This window comes from Schistocerca gregaria, chromosome 8, assembly GCF_023897955.1.
Source record: "Schistocerca gregaria isolate iqSchGreg1 chromosome 8, iqSchGreg1.2, whole genome shotgun sequence".
In the NCBI taxonomy this organism is placed as follows: domain Eukaryota; kingdom Metazoa; phylum Arthropoda; class Insecta; order Orthoptera; family Acrididae; genus Schistocerca; species Schistocerca gregaria.
Window position 1 is genome coordinate 432,149,517 of NC_064927.1, and position 20,326 is coordinate 432,169,842.

Below are 20,326 nucleotides of genomic sequence, written 5' to 3' on the forward strand. Positions count from 1 at the left end.
GTAATTTATTCCCAAGTTGCCCGTTCCGTTGTAACATCGCGCCTGAGGGGCCTAATCGAATGAGTTCAATTAAATAAATAAACAAAATCTATAATTATTTATTCTTGGAGGGAACAAACTTTCAGTACTAGTAGTTTCGTTTCAATCAGTAGGGTGCTGGTCACTTTCATGAAAGTAACTAATTGTAGGCAACGTTCTGAGACGGTTTGGAGTAGCATTTTGTTTGCGACAGTTCACTAGCACTGCTGTTTAATCGCGAAGTTACATGACAAGCACGCAGCGAATGCAAGAAGTGGCGATGACAACAAGGGAAAACAAACGTGTTACTGGGACAGAACGACTGATAGAGTTTTGGTCACTTCATAAGTTACTGTATCTATTCATCCCTGTTATACTATTGTTGCGATGTGTTCTGATCGCTAAGTACGGCTGGTCGAAGTGTAGTGGTTTAAATGATGGGGGCCATCCGTCTCTGCTGATCGGGTGTGTACACCTCTGACTCAAACCGTCTCCGAATCTAATTTCCGATTTTCCACTCAGAATGTTAACGCTCGAATCTCTGCACGTCGATATTCAAGCATGAATATGTGTACTTCCCACCCATCGGCGGCTGTCTTTCGCGTACCTAAAGTTTCCAGCCAGTCACCAGTATCAATAAAAGAATACATTTTCTGTTGTAGGTTGTATTGTGCTTTATTTAAATCTTGCTTCTCGCTAATTTCAGCCTTGACTAATTATCAAGTATCTAAAATAAACCAACGTGGAAGAGCGTCACGTGAGTGCATAGATCGGTGGAGGGTCAATGTGGAGGCTGGCCGTGTGGCATCGCCCGCTCTGCCTGTGAGTGGACATGTGGCAGCTCCTTCAGCAAGGTCCGAGCAGGCACACGAGGGGAGGGGTTTATCAGTGATTGGGAGCTCCAGCGTTAGGCGGGTAATGGAGCCCCTTAGGGAAATAGAGGAAAGGTTGGGGAAGAAGGCCAGTTGGCTGAAACTAGATGTAAACAGTAATGAAATTCTATTCTCAGATTGGAATGTACACCGCAGAGACAGGCTGGAGAGTGAAGGGGGAGGCGTGTTTATAGCGATAAGAAGTTCAGTAGTATCGAAGGAAATTGACTTAGATCCGAAATGTGAAATAATCTGGGTTAAAGCAGGCTCAGACATGGTAATTGAATGTCTCTATAGGCCCCCTGGCTCAACAGCTGTTGTGGCTGAGCACCTGAAGGATAATTTGGAAATTATTTCGAGTAGATTTCCCCACCATGTAATAGTTCTGGGTGGAGATTTTAATCTGCCGGATATAGACTGAGAGACTCAAAAGTTCATGGCGGGTGGCAGGTACAAAGAATCCAGTGAATTTTTTTTATAGCCTGGGAGACGAGTCTTTGGTATTGACAGCTCGGTAGCGTCTTTCCGTTGCCTAGCGACCGCAGGCAGGCAGCCAATGACGGCCTGACTTTGAGCGGGTAGCAAGGGCCACGTTGCCGCTCAGAAACCCGGTCGCGCGCGCTTATGAAACTTACCAGTGTCTCGCGTGCAGGCGGTGCTGTCGTTCGTCGTTTGTCTGAAGTTGAATTCGCAGTTTATTTCGTTTTTGTTGTTTTTAGTGTTTCTTTGTTTATGTTTCGTTGTAACTAATGTCTAGTGCGGCGGGTAGTACCAGCCCAATACAAGAAGTGAAACGGAGGAAGAAAAGTGTGCTAGACACCCAGGCCCGTGAATTCGTGTGCTCTGTGAGGGATTACTTTGAGAAAGAAAAGGACAAAGGTGGGCCCTTAATTCCTGTTGTTCAGGTTGTGAAGAGAACTGCAGCAGCATTGAAAATAAGTAAGAACACTGTTGTAAAGGTAGGGAAAGAACAGTATAGTGTAGATTGTGACGAGAGTGGCTCAACAAAGCTGCACACACCAGGAAACAAGCGACCGAGAAATAAGCAGGTGACAGCTTTGGACGATTTTCAGAAAGACGCTATTCGTCGTCATATATACAGCTATTATAAGAGAAGGGAACATCCCACTCTACCTAAATTTCTGGTGTCGCTTCAGAAAGACGATATTTTTAAAGGGAGCAAATTTTCATTGCGTACAGTGTTGAAAGACATAGGCTTCACCTATTCACTGTTTAACGGACGAAAAATATTAATGGAAAGGACAGATGTAGTTGCATGTCGGTGCAGATTTCTGCGCAGGATCATGGGTGTGGAATTCGAAAGTATAGTGCGGTTAGATGAAACTTGGGTCAATGCCAGCCATTCTTTGCGTAGAGGCTGGAATGATGGAACGCCCGAGGGGACAATGGCAGTGCCTGTTGGCAAAGGGGGGCGTATTATTGTCTTACATGCAGGAACATCGAAAGGTTTTGTGCCAAACTGCTTGAAAATGTTTCGGTCAAAAAAGACGGGAGATTACCACGAAGAAATGAACAGTGTAGTATTTCAAGAATGGTTCGAGACATCGCTTATGACGAATCTGACAAGTTCATCAGTGATTGTTATGGACAATGCGCCTTATCATTCCGTTGTTCACGATAAGGCACCAACCTTGGCAACAAAAAACGACGATATCATTCAGTGGTTGAAACGGCGAAAAGTAGATTTCAGAGAAGATTTAAGGAAGGCGGAACTGCTTGAAATTGTGGCACAAAAGAAACCCCAATTTCCAACATATGTAATTGACGAGATGACATATTACACCTTATGGTGACAAACGCACCCGAACTATTTGAAACAGTTAACGCAGAACAGGGAATCAGAGAACATAAAGCTGTCACGGCATCGGTGATTTCAGGCGTAAATAGAAATATTAAAAAAGGTAGGGAGATTTTTCTGTTTAGCAAAAGTGACAAAAAGCAGATTTCAGAGTACCTGACAGCTCAACACAAAAGTTTTGTCTCAAGTACAGATAGTGTTGAGGATCAGTGGACAAATTTCAAAACCATCGATTTCTTTCAAGCACTCCTACTAACCTTATTCCTTATTTCAGTAAAACAGGCCAGGAAACAAAACGCATTACAGAGGAAGAAGCGGAGAGACGGTAGGCTGGGGAGTGGAGAGAAGCGGGTGGCCAGCTTGCCCCTGTGTGCACGCAGAACACCTGTTAACTGCACACGTGCAAGTGCATCGCACACGTGCAGGATTCCTGCCCGCCCCTCTCCTAAGGGAACGACCCACATTGCAACCCCCACCCTCACTAGAGCTCACTCGCCCCTGAAAGCACCTTGTCTGTCTCTACACATCATTATATATCATAAATCATACCTCTCCACAATACAAAAGCGCAGAGAGTTAGTAATGGCACTGAAATCACTGTCGTTTTCCTCCTTGACATTCTAAGTGCAACTAGCGCATTTAATAGTTATTAACGTACTAATCCATTCCATTTCCACTTACATTGACGAAATGTGGCTAGCCAGAACGGTTAGCCATCTTCTAGCTAGTAACCAAAATGTCGCGGTTCCCCATTTCTAATGCAGCCACACCTTAAATCATAGATAAAGATAATAAGCAATAGCAGCCAAAGACTTTCAGCACAAGATGTCGCCCAAGTTGATGGTCTTCTCAAAGAAGGCAGAGGAGCAGACAGACGTTCAGGGCATTCTCTCTGTCTTGGGGTGGGAAACTACTTCCAATAGGAGGAAGCAACAGAAATAATAAACGACATGAGGGTTCAGAAGACAATGGAAAACGTAGCACTGTAGACACATAATGTATATCCAGAGGACATGTGGTGTGTAATTAAAAAGTGTCATTATAATCTCTTAATTGCAAACGATTCTGAATTATAGTCTCACTTTGGATCACTCGTAGGGGACTATCAACCTCTGTTACATCAAAGATGGAACAATCAGCGATGGGATAATAATCTATAAGTCCGAGCTTGGAATGTCAGACGTCTGAACGTAGTAGAAAATCTAGAATATCTTAAAAGGGAAATGCAAAGAGTGAGTCTAGGTATAGTAAGGGGGGGGGGGGGGGGGGGGAAGTATAACGGAAAGAAGATAAGGAATGACGAACGCAGAGTAGCATCAACTGCAGCATGAAAGAGTATGAAAGGATTAAAAATCGTTATCAGTAGGAAAGTAGGGCACAAATGGGGTTACTGTGATAGGTTTTCTATCACAATATTAGACAGCATACCACGACCGACAACATTAGCTCCGGTTCACGTGCTATCGTTGCAAGCAGAAGATGAAGCGGTAGAGGAAACATGTGACGATACTGAGCGGACAGTTCAGGGAGATCAAGATATAGTAATAATTCGTTACTGCACCGTGTTTGGAGCTCAAAGATCAGAAGAAAGGGTTACGAGAGAAAATGGACCTTATAGTCTGGGCAGCAATAGCCACGATATATCACGCTGAAAATAAAACCACTTCAGCTGTAAAACACTTATTATTAGGTACTACTCATTACATAGCACTTACGGCTGCTTATCGAGATGTTAATTGGAATAAGTCATTCTACACGCAACATCTGTGTGAAAATCTCTGCGTTCATAGCCAGTCCCATGCAACTAATTTTCCTCAGCTCTTCGATGGGACAGACTAATAAAATCTCATTTTTCCACAATATGTTATGAATAACACGACTTGACTCCAGTTTACACTTGAAGATGCAACTGGAAGTGCTGCGAATCTGGCAGTGTCTAAGATTAAAGAGATTTTACAGTTGAAACATATTTATTCGTTAATATGGGCTTGACAGCAGAACTGAAAGAGGGGAAAGGCTAACTGAGTTCTGCGATATTTTTCACTTGGTAATATCAGATTCTCTGTTCCAGATAACAAGATACTTCTCTCAGACCTAGAGAAGCGAGAAGATTCCAGTTGGATTTCATCATGGTCAGACAGTGATTCCGAGATCAGATATTGGAGAGTAAGGCATAAATAGGTGCAAATACTCAGGTCCCAACTTAATAATGAAGAAAAATAGACCGAAGCTTAAGAGAATCGTCCAGAAGAATCAGTGCAGAACGAAGTGATGTACTAAAGTACTGAGGAATGATGAGATGCGTTTGGAATTCGCTAATTATGTGGATACTACGATAAGGAATAATAGGGTGATCGGTTCAGATGAAGAGTAGCTGACATCTCTAAAGAGTAAAGTGACGGCTGTTAGACACAGAAACATAGATTCAAAAAGATAAGTGTGAAGAAGGTTTGGGTAACAGAAGAAGTACTTCAGTTGATCAAAGAAAGAAGGAAGCAAGAATGTTCACGGAAGAGAGGAGCATAGCGACAAAAATCCATTCGCGATGAAATAATTAAAAATTTAAGACAGTATAGGCAAAATGGGTGCAGAAATGATGAGAAGAAGTCGAAAAAGGGAACTATTGTTAGGCAGACTAAGTCAATATATATAAACGTAACAACAATCTTTGCTGAAATTAAGAATAAGCAAACAAGGAGAAACTGGAAGAGTGGGAAGAGTCTGTTTGTAGGCCTTTATGAGGGGAAGGACTTGTCTGATAACGTGACAGAAGAAGAAAGTGGAGTCGATATGAAACACGTAGGTAAGAAGTAGAGTATGTGAAATGTCTCCTTAGAAAAATTGTACACGGTTGTGCTTAAACTGACACACAATATTTTTTTGCGCAACCCAATCTGACTTTCAAAAATCCCTACAAAAGAATGGCCCTGACTATACGTTTCACATATCACTTACCTCACAAAAATCTTGGTTACTCGAACTACTGCAATACAGCGAGCACCACTACTGCCAGCTAAATAAAAGATTCAAACTACGGAACACACTAACTACCGATAGGTATAGTTAGCAAATAAAAGATTTTAATAGAGAACAAACAATGTATTTACCTTAATAGTCATAATATATATGTATCAGTTCATGACATCAATTCTTACAAATTTCTAAACTCCGCCATCTCTCTCCCCACGTCCACCACTGCTGGCGGCTCACCTCCAACTGCGCAACACTACGCGCTGTTAGCATCCAGCTGCCGCTGCCCAACACTACAATGGCAGACAACAATGCAAACCATCTACAGACTGCACATGGCACAGCCAGTGATTTTCATACAGAGCGCTACGTGGCGGCGGCGTTACCAATAAAAAAACCTAAACAGCCTACTTACATAGCCCCCATGCTCCACACAAAAAATTTTACATATTGTTTTGGGCACTGGCCAATACAGATTTGAAATTTTTTTCATAAATACAGTAACAAAGAAATGAAATGCACACACTTATCGATACAATGTTGGCCAAAAGCTAAAATTTTCTCACAGTCCATAAAGACAGTCCTGATCATTTATCAAAGTAAAATTTTTTCTCAAAGTCTCAAAGTCTGAGTAGTAAAAGAAAATGCACAAGGAAGTAGTGGATTTCCATGCAGTCTTGAAGAAGTAGTGTTGTCCTTCCAACGGAAAGACAGTGCTGACTCTTGATATGCAGACAGGTAATGGGCCACAACAGAGCAAACGAACAGTAGAGTCAGTCGAAGTTGAAAACTATTGGTAGATAGGTCATCACAGAGCAGACCCACTGTAGTCCTGGTAGAGAGTATAGTATTGGTGGGCCACCAGTGGTACAGACCCACTGGAGTCCATGTAGAAATAATGGTATTGGTGGGCCATCAAAGATGCAGACCCATTATAGTCCTTGCAGAGATGGCAAGCAGCCATCTATTGCGACTGTGCAGGTGCACAATCACCATCGTCACTTGTGCACTCACAAGGTTTTTTTTTAATTGTCCTTAGAACCAGCAATGCTGTTAACCAGTCTCTTGCTGAATTATTAACACACGTGCAAACACCATCAGTCCCTACTTCTCACATATTATCCATATACTATGGCCAACAGAAACGTGTACAGTGAAATGTAACTTACAAGTTACTTAATTTGATGAACTGGTGTCAATTACAATTATATAACATAAGAAAACAATAACAAAGGTACAAAATACATCATTAAAGAACATAAAATACAGACAACATTTGTAGTAATAGGGGCTTTACGAAAGAATAGAAATAAACATATACATCAGTGTTACAGGAATTACGACATAAGTAAATACATAAAAGATCAGAATAACTTTAGAAACATCAATTTCACACATGAGCATTAAAACAAAACAGAACTAATAATGGCTAAACATCTTTACAAAGTAAATAACATATTATTAATACAAATTGTATTTGAGGATAACAGTATTCCTCATCATAGTGAATGTAGCCTAGTATCAGAAGAGAAAAAGTACACAGAGACATGAAGAAAACAAATACGCAAGGGTACACAGACGCATAGTGGGATTACACAAAAGGAAAGGACAGGGTTTGTTTTCAGTGTAAGATTTGGTACTGCAGTCAAACCCAAAAATTCATTCCATAGATCGTCACCATTATTTCAAAATTTGTTTCCACCAAAAGAAATCCTATCCAAGCATGCTTTTTGTAGTTATATGTTCACATATTTATTACCTCATTATTTATTTTCCATTATCTTACCTCATCATTTATTTCCAAGAAAATCCTACCTAAACATGCTGTCTCTAAACCCTACTGCTTTGTTCATATCCTATTTCGAAATACTTCTTTTTGGCCAAACCATTTTCTTATAGATTCTCAATGCATTCCTTCCAATTCATCGCAACTCATTCTCTTATATAGTCTACCCCCTCTTAAGCTAACTTAAATCTACTGAGCGCAGATGCTAAACTAAGGGACGAGGTAATGCAGCAGTGCAAAACAATTAACACAAACAGCAATGACCAAAGAAAAGGAAATTGGCAAAGTAAGCTACAGTAAATCTAAATTACCAAGCAAAGCAACATCACAACTAATATGAGCCAATGTGCAGCAACAGAAAAAAAAATCAGTAATAAAATTGGCTTAACCTAGTAATACAAAGTGACATTCAGTAGCACTACGCATGGCAAACAGCAGCAGCAAATGCTATAACTTATACCTAAACATGACAAAGCTCAAGCAGAAAAAATATTATAGTAAAGACAACAATGCAGATAAGGACAACGTCTATTCACATCTTAATGTCTACGTCATTAAAATGGTACACCACAAAAACGTATTGTAAAAAAATATTACCATGTACTTGAAAAGAAAATTATGTATTCAGTTACTGTTATTAATCCCTTCTTATTGTTCTTTCTATTCAAAGTGCTCCTTTTTCGAAGAATATGGATCATAAATTTATTATTTAATAGATCTGTTGGCAGAAAGTGTTCACATTAGCAAATGCATTTAATGTTATTTTATAAAATCAGTGATGCAACATGGCTGGAAAACAGATATTAAATGAAATAAGCAACCATGAAAAGCAAAGCACAAAAATATCATTCAATAGTCATGTGACATTTCATAAGTTAGTAGAAATTCTCTCAACTCTCGTAGAAAGACGCTTGTCATAATCAAGTGTGCAGATGTAAGTATCTTTCCAAGTAATGAGCGTGTCGTATTTGCGATGCTTTCTACAAAGGACTGTCAATAGCGAGGATAATGGCCTCTTTTTTTTCACCTAATGGCTTTCTTTTGTCAGGTGGCTGTCGCGTAGCTGGGTGCCCACGACGTATTACGTGCAGGTGGTCACTTAACTGTCTTACCGAAATATTTACGACACCAGTTTCCGCTACAGTGGCAGTCTCATATAAAAAATTTCACAGGTCAAGAATTTGCGTTACACATCTGTAGAAACAAAATCCTATTGATATAACAGTGTCCAAAAAATTTTCGTCTGCATTGTAATACATTCATGCATTTACATACATTTCATAGCTCTTAAAGTACGATTCTAGGTTTACAACAGCCTTTTTCACAAACCAGAGTCTCTAACCACTACTCATTATTCGTTGCTTTATTACACATATACATATTCGTAGATACTTCTTCAATATTTTATCATAATAAATACATAGCATAATTAAATTCCTCATATATCATCACCTTATTGACCATAAACATACCACAACAGCGTAATACACATCGTCATTATAACATCATAAAACCTCAGCCAAATCTCAAAATCGTCGTAGCTTCCTCCAATAATTTCAAAACCTAAAAAAAATTCTCTGCTCTTGTCAAAAGTGTCGTCTACCTCAAACGTACTTTAAAATCGTGATCCCATACCAAATACATCATTCAAAGCTCTCATAGTATCACACTGGTTCGGAAAAAATATGAACAGTTCACAAAGTACAGACAAAATACAATTTCATAAGTCTGAGGTCATCTTAATGTAATTATATCCTCAGGTGTTACAGATTACAGCAATGGAGTGAAATGTACCATGGAAAACCTTTGTATCATTATACTTCAAATATCTTTAAAAATAAATGTTTAAGTACAAAATTAATCACTCAAATACGTGTACGGTAGCACTAAACTGTGCGTCTTGTTGTAAGATAATCCCTGTGGAAGTGTCGTAGTTATCGTCCTCCGAAAGCTAAGTTCTTCAGAAGTCAATGTACTTACCTCATTGTAAACAAAAACGAAATGCTTTGCGTATAGATATCGTAGTTACTACGCTTATTGCCGTGATGAAGTAAGTACTGTACTGTAACGTATTGTTGTGCTACAGAAAAGGCTGTCTCATTGTAGCTATACCACAAACGTTACTACTAAAACATGTTTTACTTTCCAGAATAATATAGAAAAACTGTTCAGATATAAAACAGATACAGTGCAAAAGTCACTCATTAGTAGCGTCGTGATAAAATCGTGTAGCTGTCACATAAACTAACCATTGAGTCATCTGGTATCTCACAGAAAGTACTTTAAATCCAGAATTTATTTTCAAGTAAACCAAAATGTTGCATTAAAATCTCATTAGCAGTACTGGTAAATGTTCTATGTCAGCTTTATAGTCGTTACGTAATCGTGCAACTAACAAGCAAGAATGTACACACACAATAACACTGTGACATCTGTTCACTATAACAATGCTTTCGTAATTTCTGTTTAAATAAGCTCTCTTGGTTCTTGACTGGATATTTAACTTCAAACATGGTTGCATGTTAACAGTTTCTAAGTGTGAAAAAGCGTACTAGTAGCGTGAAGCGAAAATTTTATTGCAAAGACAAAGTTAAAAAGCAGATTGTCTTTCAATAAACGGTTTTACATGTGAAATGTGGTGTAAACCTTTACTCTTCCTAGTACGCAGAGTTTCAACTTCAACGCAATTATCATTTGGTATACGTCGGATTCTGTAAGGTCCATTGTGAAATAGAAAGAATTTGTGACTCAAGTGTTTCTTCTTATATGACAATGAATGAGCTTTAATGAGAACTTTCTGACGAATTTATAATTTCTTTGCATTACCTATACTGTGTAATTTTCTCCTTTTGTCTGCAGCAGAACTTATATTTTTAATAGCCAAGTTAATTATGTCTTATATCACTTACCTCACAAAAATCTTGGTTACTCGAACTACTGCAATGCAGCGAGCACCACTACTGCCAGCTAAATAAAAGATTCAAACTACGGAAGGCACTAAATACTGACAGGTATAGTTAACAAATGGAAGATTTTAATAGAGAATAAACAATGTATTTACCTTAATAGCCATAATATATATATGAGTTCATGACATCAATTCTTACAAATTTCAAAACTCCGCCAGCTCTCTCCCCACGTCCACCACTGCTGGCGGCTCACCTCAAACTGCTCAACGCTACGCGCTGTTAGCATCCATCTGCGGCTGCCCAACACTACAATGGCAGACAACAATGCAAACCATCCACAGACTGCACAGGGCACAGCCAGTGATTTTCATACAGAGCGCTACGTGGCGGCGGCGTTACCAATAAAAAAACCTAACCATCCTACTTACATATGTTAGTAGTACCTCGATGGGGCATTGTTCTCAGTAAGTAAACTCACCACCCAGTTGCGCTGGCCTAATGTAATGATCCTTATTGAAAGAAACTGTTCACCTGGTCTGATGTTTGGTTTATTTAATCAATGATTAATGGTCATTAATTAGTGGTCAATAACTGTCATGACAACTGCCATAATTTACGGGCAGGACGCCTAGCTAGTGGGGAACATGGCTCCATTTTTACGGAGGTGTTTAATGCTTTTAGCGTTAAGTGATAACTGCATTTTTAGTCATGGTAATTTATAACTAAAAGAATGACGTCTTCCCCAGCACGCTGCCCGCACTGTTCTGCTATTGGTAGTTCCCCCACCATCATCATCGCCCCCACTGCTCATTAGAGTCTTCGCAGTCGGCATTCTTAACGTGTAGCCCATTCAAACAGCATTTCCACTAACATTATGTGTATTCTATATCTGACATGATAACGTGTTCCAATGGTGTTTACCGATTTCCTTTAAAAAGAACTTGGTTATAAAATTTATCACTTCACCGCAATAAAGACTCCGGTCTTGCTACGCTAATATAATGTTCCTGCAACTAACATCATGGTTAGCCGAGCGGTCTAATGAAACGATATAGCAGCAACGAAAGAAAAGCTGCATAAGATAGGCCTTCATCCAACGCCCAACTGTGACGCATGAGGAAGAGTCGATACGCTTATTCATAGGATCACGTGCGGACATGAAGAAATTACAACATTTCTTCGTCAACGATTGTCGGTGATAGACCGTTCGACGCCTAATGATGTAGACCTTTTAGAGATCATTCAGACACAAAAACTGAGATATTCACGAGCAAAATACAACGATGCGACGTGGATCATGGGCCACACAGCAGCGTTTATTATGCAGAAATTACAACATTTCTTCGTCAACGATTGTCGGTGATAGACCGTTCGACGCCTAATGATGTAGACCTTTTAGAGATCATTCAGACACAAAAACTGAGATATTCACGAGCAAAATACAACGATGCGACGTGGATCATGGGCCACACAGCATCGTTTATTATGGAGAATAGGCATGCTACTTTCCTACACTATTATTGTTACATAGACACAGAACACCTTAAAATGAGCCAACATTATGACTACAGGAGGCCATTTGATATACGCTGAAAATCATAAATAACGGTTAAATACTTCAAATCCAATATTTAGGATAGCAGAGGTTGCCAGTAATCTGTATGTTTGAATCCTAATTGCTTCCTGGGACTTTGGTTCTTATCGGAATTTTAAGGTAATATCCAGACGCTTACCAATGCAGAAGGCATTTTTTCTTTCCCATTTTTGTTTTAACATTTTCGTTCTCTCGCAGAGCAGCGGAGCAGCTTTCCTTCACCAATTAAGTTATAGTCCTTGGTGTAGCATAATATTTTCTATTTACTACTTGGCAAAAAAAAGAAAAAAACCTCAAGAAGACATTTCATTTCTTATATTACGCAACGCCAGCCTGGAAATGATATATATTTTGTTCACTCTATTCTCTTTACAAATTGGAGCAAATGTTTATTTACCCTTCCCCAACCATGAAAAAAATGTCGGACAAAGCGTCTGCCATAAAAAAAATAAAAAAAATAAAAGAAACGCACGGCTTTTCGGAGTACGAAAGAGCGCCTGGTACCCGGTACGAATCCGCCTGGCGGACTTGTGTCGAGGTCCGGTGAGCCGGCCAGTCTGTGGTTGGTTTTTAGGCAGTTTTCCATCGGCCTCGGCGAATGCGGGATGGTTCCTGTTATTCCGCGTGAGCGGAATTGCTGCACAAACAAGTTCTGTACGTACGCGTACACCACCATTACTCTACCACGCAAACATTGGGGCTATACTCGTCTGGTGTGAGACGTTCCCTGGGGTGGAAGGTGGGGCCCACCGGGAGCCGAACCGCACAATAACCCTGGGTTCTTTGTTGGGAGGTGGAGGGGTGAAGTGCACTGCGGTAGTCGTCGGAGAGTTGTTGATCACTGCCGCTGCAGCGGGGACGGAGCCTCGCCGTCGCTTCTAGGTCCCCGGCTAAGATACAGCAACATACAACTAACATGAAAATGCGTGACTCCAGTCACCCATAAAGTATGTCCAAGTTACTCCACATTGCACCCAAAAAAATACGTTGTTGTTACTATAACGTTACAGCAAATACTACCGTGATGGATCAGCTATGCAGTACTTAGTACACTGAGATTGTACTCGAGGTGTGGCGGAGGGGTAATGGAGGTGCAGCGCAGATTTGGCCTCTTGATTCAGCTGCAGCTGCTGGCGCACAGTGCCGGGCAGGTAGGAGGTGGGGGAACGCAGCAGCTGCCGGCGCAGGCGGGACCTCCGGGTCCTCCACTCTGTGCTGTAAACATTCGCCCCTGATGCGGGATCAAAATATTATTCAAACAACGTACAGGCACGCGACACGATTACCTGAGCTCTTGGTGGCATTCCAGAGAATTATTCACCTTTTCTGTTCAGTGCCTGTAAGTATACAATGTCGAATTTCATCTTCTCAGCTATTTCGCGAATTTTATGCATTAAGTCTTGACTTTTCATGGAATTTAGTTCGGCTGTTTTAAACTCTTTGGGTCCATCTACGGATAGTATGCACTACCTTTAATGTACAGGTCCATCTTGATGAAACAGGGTATTACACTTCACTGTAACCGGTTTTTGCTACTACTATCTTCTGATCGAAAAATATCCTGTTGTTCAAATTGAACATTTAGGACATGGCAACAATTACTATCTACCTGCCAGTATAATCTCACGTTGATCCCTATGTCAGAATATTTTATGATCTGAAGACGGAAGTACCGAGCCGGTAAAAGTGACGTGTAAAAGTTTGCATGATAATGTCGGACTTGTAAAATGAAGTGCCACAATAGAATCACAACTCATTTTCACACTTTATCTTTTAAGTTGATAAATATCCACTACATGATCAAAAGTAATCGTACTCCTGTTAGTGACCACTAATATAACACGTGTCTGCCCTTATACTTTATGATCACATGAATTGAGCGCCCCCGGTAGCTGAGTGGTCGGCGCGACAGAATGTCAGTCGTATGATACCGTGTTCGATTCCTGGCTGGGTCGGAGATTTTCTCCTCGCAAGGCAAGGACGGGGGGTTGTGTTGTCCTAATTATCATTATCTCATCCCAATCGATGCGCAAGTCGCCGAAGTGGCGTCAAATAGAAAGACTTGCACCCGGAGAACTGTGTGCACAACGGGGGCCCCAGTCACATTTATGACAAGAACTCTGCTGCGGACACTTCCGTGACGTATTTGAACGTCCGGGAAGGATTGGCAGCCCATTCTTCCTCAAGAGTCGAAACCAGAGTGGTCCTCTATGGCATCAAACACTCTCCTGCGCTCGTGGGGGGTCGAGATCCGTCTAGCATGAACCACATACTGTCGAAAGCAGGGTCACTTTGGATAATGGGGGTGTAATTATGTTACAAAACTTTCACATACCGCTCGGTAGTCACCGTACCATCAAAGAATATCGCACCCTTTCGTCCGTGACTGGTCATTGCAAGCTACACAGTCGTCCGTTGAGGGTGTAGAGACTTCTCGATCGCGGATTCTCGGTCCCCAAAATGCGCAAAATTTGCTTATTGAAAGACCCATCCACTGGACAGTGAACTTCGTCGCTAAACTGAACCACGAATGCGCATACTAATTCCCATGGTGCCCCCGCGCCCAACCGTGCACAGTGAACGTCGTTAAGCAAATCATTGAGAAGTTATGACGATTTTATTTCATGCAGTTGAATAATTGTCACCCCGTACCTTGTATGAGGACGAGGAATCGTGTCAAGAATGTCCGCAAGATGGTAGTGCAACGGTTTATGTGAAGACGTGTCCAACGGGAACATCTATAGTAAATACCGACCTCTCAACGAACTTTCGATGTCACGCCAGTTGACTAGCCGTCGCTCTTTGCGAAAGCTCGTCCCCCATCCAGAGCCCACGGGATATCAAAATGTATCATTGAAAAGATACCTACTAAAAGTCTTAACTTTGTCGTGTGCTGTCGAGAACTTGGATAGATTTCAACGTGCTGTGAAGAACTATTAAACTCGCCTGAAATAGTTTCTCACTCCCTACCGATGGCCTCTGTAGACTGGTCGCTTCAACCCCCAACCCACCGTCAGAGGCGGCTGATTGCAGTCGTAAGACGTGCAGGGTCACATACTGTGAGGTGCGCACCAAGTCCTGTCTTTCTCATTGGCCTCGGCGGACAATTAGTTTCGTTATTCCAGTCTTGGTGGGCCACGAAGATGTGTTGTGACAGTTTCACATTGATTTAAGCTAACAATACTGCTGCCTTTGCATAGGCATGTGTCGTGCCGGCCGGTATGGCCGAGAGGTTCTAGGGGCTTCCGTCCGGAACCACGTGGCTGCTACGGTCGCAGGTTCGAATCCTGCCTCGTGCATGGATGTGTGTGAAGTCCTTAGGTTATTTAGGTCCAAGTAGTTCTAAGTCTATGGGACTGATGACCTGAGATGTTAAGTCCCATAATGGTTAGAGCCATCTGAACTATTTTGAGCATGTGTTGTAATAAGTTTATTGTTATAAATTATCCGTATGGCTTTTCGTTATCTAAATGGTATAAACATTGATTGTTTCTTAATAATTACTTGTGTATGACGGCTTTATATGATAAGATGACCTTCCTTTTTTGTTTTCAGCTGATATAAAATTTTGGTTTTCCTCGCCGTTATGGTTTTATAACACCATATTTTCTTATATAGCAGTCAGTCATGTAGTCGTTTGAGGTGTACATTACACGTAAATACTGCTTTTTGCCAAACCTCAGACAGTTAATTTCATATTCATGCATAATGAATAATATTCGGGTATTACGGATATTTTAGAACCGTGACTGTGTACTGAATGTAAATAAGTTATACACAACTGAAACCAGTCACTTTTTTTGAATAATTATGTTTTATTCCATGAACCGGTTTTCGAACCTTTTCAGGTTCATCTTCAGATGGTTTCAGGGAGTTAAATTCGGTCTAGTTATAGTGATACTATGTATTAATTCTAGTTGGAACAAACAGAAGCTGCCTTTACCAACATTCCAGATCACTCTAATGTAATAATAAAAATAAGTCAACAGTTAAAGAACTTTTGTTCATGATTTTTTAAATATAGAGTGTACAGCCATACAAACAGCTTTAGTCTATTACAATCACTATAAATTTTTACATATACCTTCAGTTAAAATAAATAGAATCTGCTCTTGATAATACTCCAGATCATGTTAACATAACAACAGAAGTAAGTCAGCAATTCATCTGAAGATTTGTTATTAACCTAAATATAAAACTCCTCGTCATACAGACAGCTGGATCTCACTGCAGATACAATAACTCTTTATTATTGAGTCTTGGGTATTCATGTTAATGCCAAACATGCTTACAAAATTGTCATAAACTGCCTGTAATATACAATTAGAAATAAGGTATCAGATCACCTGAAGTTTGTTCTTGTAATAATTTATTTACTTATTTCATCTTGTGCTCTCATGTTACCGCCATTCTGATTAAAATACTTGCCCTTATATCGACTTTAATATATGTAAAGAACAACAACTTACATCTCTGTACAAAGTAGGCCTATGCCATATCTTTCTGTCAAGATCTTTGTTACAAGCAACAGTCTTAAAGCGCATGCTGGATGCTGGAAAAGTCTCGCTGTCAAATAGTAAATTAATAAAGTTTGTGTGGAAGTGTGTGTACTGATATACCTACTGGTCATCAGAATGGAGGCAGACAGATGGACACTAGCCGAAAAAAGCCGCCTATACTGTCACAGTAAGTATAGGCTAAATTTACATCCACATCGACGGATAAGCTGTAGTCATGGCGATACATTAAAGTGTGACCCATCTTTCTGCCATAGAGCCAGCACACAGTATTATGGTACCAATAATAATGTAACTTCCTGAAACCATCTGAAGATAAACCTAAAAAGGTTCGAAAATCGGTTCATGGAATAAAACATAATTATTCAAAATAGTGACTGGTTGCAGTTCTGTATAACTTACTTACACGCAATATTTGCGTAGTTATATCCATAAAGTCGGTAAAGCAGTATTATTCTCTTAGGATGACAGACGGGCCATATTATTCAGCCAAGTTATACGAGGACAGTAGAATTCGTTCAAATAAAGAAGTAAGAACTAACGCCAGACTGTTAGTGATGAAGAAATAATACAAATTTTGGAGGTTGAATCAAAAGGTGACCTTTAGTTGCGGGATGATCCATCATTTCAAGTGTACCCAATCAATGGTACTTGCAATATGTCTTCAGTACCATGTGGTGCTGACAGTGATATTCACAGAAATGACACAATTAGAACAAGTAACACTGGGGTTGAAACTGAAATTTGAAGAAATCATTACTGTCACAAGACGCATTGACATTTCTTTTCTATTCTGTTATTTCATTGTAAGACAACCTAAAGGGATTACTACCCAGCTTACTGGAAAGGAAAAGACAGGTGGCTAGTATATCCCGCTACGAATAGGACATGATGCGGCGTCAGCGACAAGCAAGTGGACACGGCTGTACCAGCCGTTCCATTGCGCCGGCGTGGGCTGCCTCAGCGCCCAGACCCTGCTGACTCGGCGTGGCTGGTGGCAGAACTTGTGCAGCAAGCAACGTCGAGCGTGGACAGTGTCTAAAAAATCTGAGGGAATCGCAACATTGACTGTTCTGGAATGAAGGCGCAATTCACTCAGAAATGACGTGGTGCTGTTTAGTGCCAACTCCTCGTTACATGTTAACAAATGGAACAGTTCACACAGAGATGCCGTCACGGGGACGAGTCACTTCGTAGTCCGGGCCATGTCCGTCGAACGCTTGGCGGAACCGTTCACCTGGCGTGCTGCCGCTAGTTAATTTCAAGTCGTCCGACGCGCATAAAAAAGCTGTTTTACACAGATGAAACAAGGCTACATCCTATCCCGAAGATAATTTCTCAGTAAAACTGCTTTTCGGGTAAAAACTGAAACCACTGTTATGGGATTGCAGAGTAATCTCTGCTACGTCTTTTTTCATTCAATTTTTGAGGAAATTATACGACAAAGGAAAAGTAGAGAAGATATAAAATGTAGACTGGCAAAGGCATTGAAAGTATTTCTCAAGAAGAGAAATTTGTTAACATCGAGTATAGATTTCAGTGTCAGGAAGTCGTTTCTGAAAGTATTTGTATGGAGTGTAGCCATGTATGCCAGTGAAACATGAGTGATAAATAATTTGGACAAGAAGGGAATAGAAGCTTTCGAAATGTGGTGCTACAGAAGAATGCTCAAGATTAGATGGGTAGATCACATAACTAATATGGAGGTATTGAATAGAATTGGGGAGAAGAGAAGTTTGTGGCACAACTTGACAAGAATAACGGACCGGTTTGTAGGACATGTTCTGAGGCATGAAGGGATCACAAATTTAGCATTCCAGGGCAGCGTGGATGGTAAAAATCGTAGAGGGATACCAAGAGATGAATACACTAAGCAGATTCAAAAGGATGTACGTTCCAATAAGTACTGGGAGATGAAGAAGCTTGCACAGGACAATCATGGAGAGGTGCATCAAATCAGTCTCAGGACTGAAGACCACAACAACTACAACATTCGACAGCAATTTTTTTTCTCTATCTTATAGTCTGACTTCACAGCTTGTTATTGAACCGCTATTATTTTTCTTACTGCCCATATTTGTTGTGATACTTGACAAATAAGCAAAAGACCACGCGTATCTTGAAAACGATGAACTTTGCAAACTGGAGTAATTGTAGGTCAGCAACTTGCACTTTTCCTTAGCACAAATTGGACACATACCTGATGTTTTACCAATATATTGCTGTCGATTTCATGAGCACTAACATTCCTAATCGTGCCTGTGTCAGACTTACATAAACAGTTCTGTATCCGTGAACGTGCTACATGTCCAATCAGCTTACAAAAGTTCACCAGATCTAACAAACTCACTCCTGACGTAGAACGTACTTACGGTTCTCTTATCATCAAGTATTACAGAAAATTGGTTCTATTAATTTCGTAAGACAGTCCGACAACGTTTTAGGAAACGTGAAGATGGGAAAAATTAGTATAGTAGGGCTCAAACCCCTGGTGACGCGACCTCTGTTCTGTAACGTGGTATCTCTACCCACGATGGTGGGTTGTTGCTTCATAATTAGAGACTTTTAATTTAATCCTATAACATTTTATGGGATTTGATCACTGAAATGTTATTAATTTACAAATACCGGGTGATCAAAAAGTCAGTATAAATTTGAAAACTGAATAAATTACCGAATAATGTAGATCGAGAGGTACAAATTGACACACATGCTTCGTATGACATGGGGTTTTATTAGAACCAAAAAAATACAATAGTTCAAAAAATGTCCGACAGATGGCGCTTTATCTGATCAGAGCAGCAATAATTAGCATAACAAAGTAAGACAAAGCAAAGATGATGTTCTTTACAGGAAATGCTCAATATGTCCACCATCATTCCTCAACAATAGCTTTAGTCGAGGAATAATGTTGTGAACGCAACTGTAAAGCATGTACGGAGTTATGGTGAGGCATTGGCGTCGGATGTTGTTTTCAGCATCCCTAGAGATGTCGGTCTATCACGATACACTTTCGGCTTCAGGTAACCCCAAAGCCAATAATCGCACGAACTGAGGTCTGGGGACCTGGGAGGCCAAGCATGACGAAAGTGGCGGCTGAGCACACGATCATCACCAAACGACGCGCCCAAGAGATCTTTCACGCGTCTAGCAATACTTTTTTTTTTTTCTACTAAAACCCCATGTCATTCCAAACACGTGCGTAAATTTTTACCACCCTATCGACATTTATTAAGCTTTCAAATTTATACTGACTTTTTGATCACCCGGTACTTATAACGACAGGTTTCTCATGAATATTCAGAAAAGTTTAAAACGGCTTACTCTCTTAACACGCAAATTATAATGTTATAATAAGTAATTAAGAAAATTCCTTTAGGATTGTTTCGACGTTTCCAGTCGTTGTCTTACAACAAACTGTAGTAATAACGATACGTTGTCGACACCTTCAATGTGGTGGTGGTAAGATGCAACATAATACACCCGAATATAGAATTCTACTGACCGCGACAAATACCAAACGGCGTCTTGCTCTCTGCGTGCGTCAGGCTTTCTGCTTTCGACATAGTGACCGTCCTTGACTCCTGTTGGTCCTACTTTAAATGCTACGTCACCGAAACACCGAAGAACTTACTCTGTGTTTCGTGTGAAGAGACGTCTTCTTCAAATGAAATAGCAGGAAGAGACGTCACGAAACTGCGTCCACATTAGCTAACTCGTTCCTTGTGCCGGCTGCTGAAAGACTTCCACATGTCTCAAGTTAACTGATTTACACGCTCTGTATGTCCTTCTGTAGAATTTTCTGTCACAATGTAAGGTTTCATGCACCAGTTGCGCTAAA

The 20,326-nt window shown here is 40.5% G+C and overlaps 1 protein-coding gene across 1 annotated transcript in view; it reads left to right on the forward strand.

Moving 5' to 3' along the window:
• The window catches only part of LOC126285228 (cytochrome P450 6j1-like), a 37,160-nt gene extending 23,957 nt beyond the window's left edge, over positions 1–13,203 (forward strand). Inside the window, exon 7 of the mRNA XM_049984527.1 lies at positions 13,090–13,203. Coding sequence (XP_049840484.1) covers positions 13,090–13,203 — 114 coding nt within the window. The remainder of the gene's footprint in view (positions 1–13,089) is intronic.
• The last annotated feature ends 7,123 nt before the right edge of the window (positions 13,204–20,326 follow it).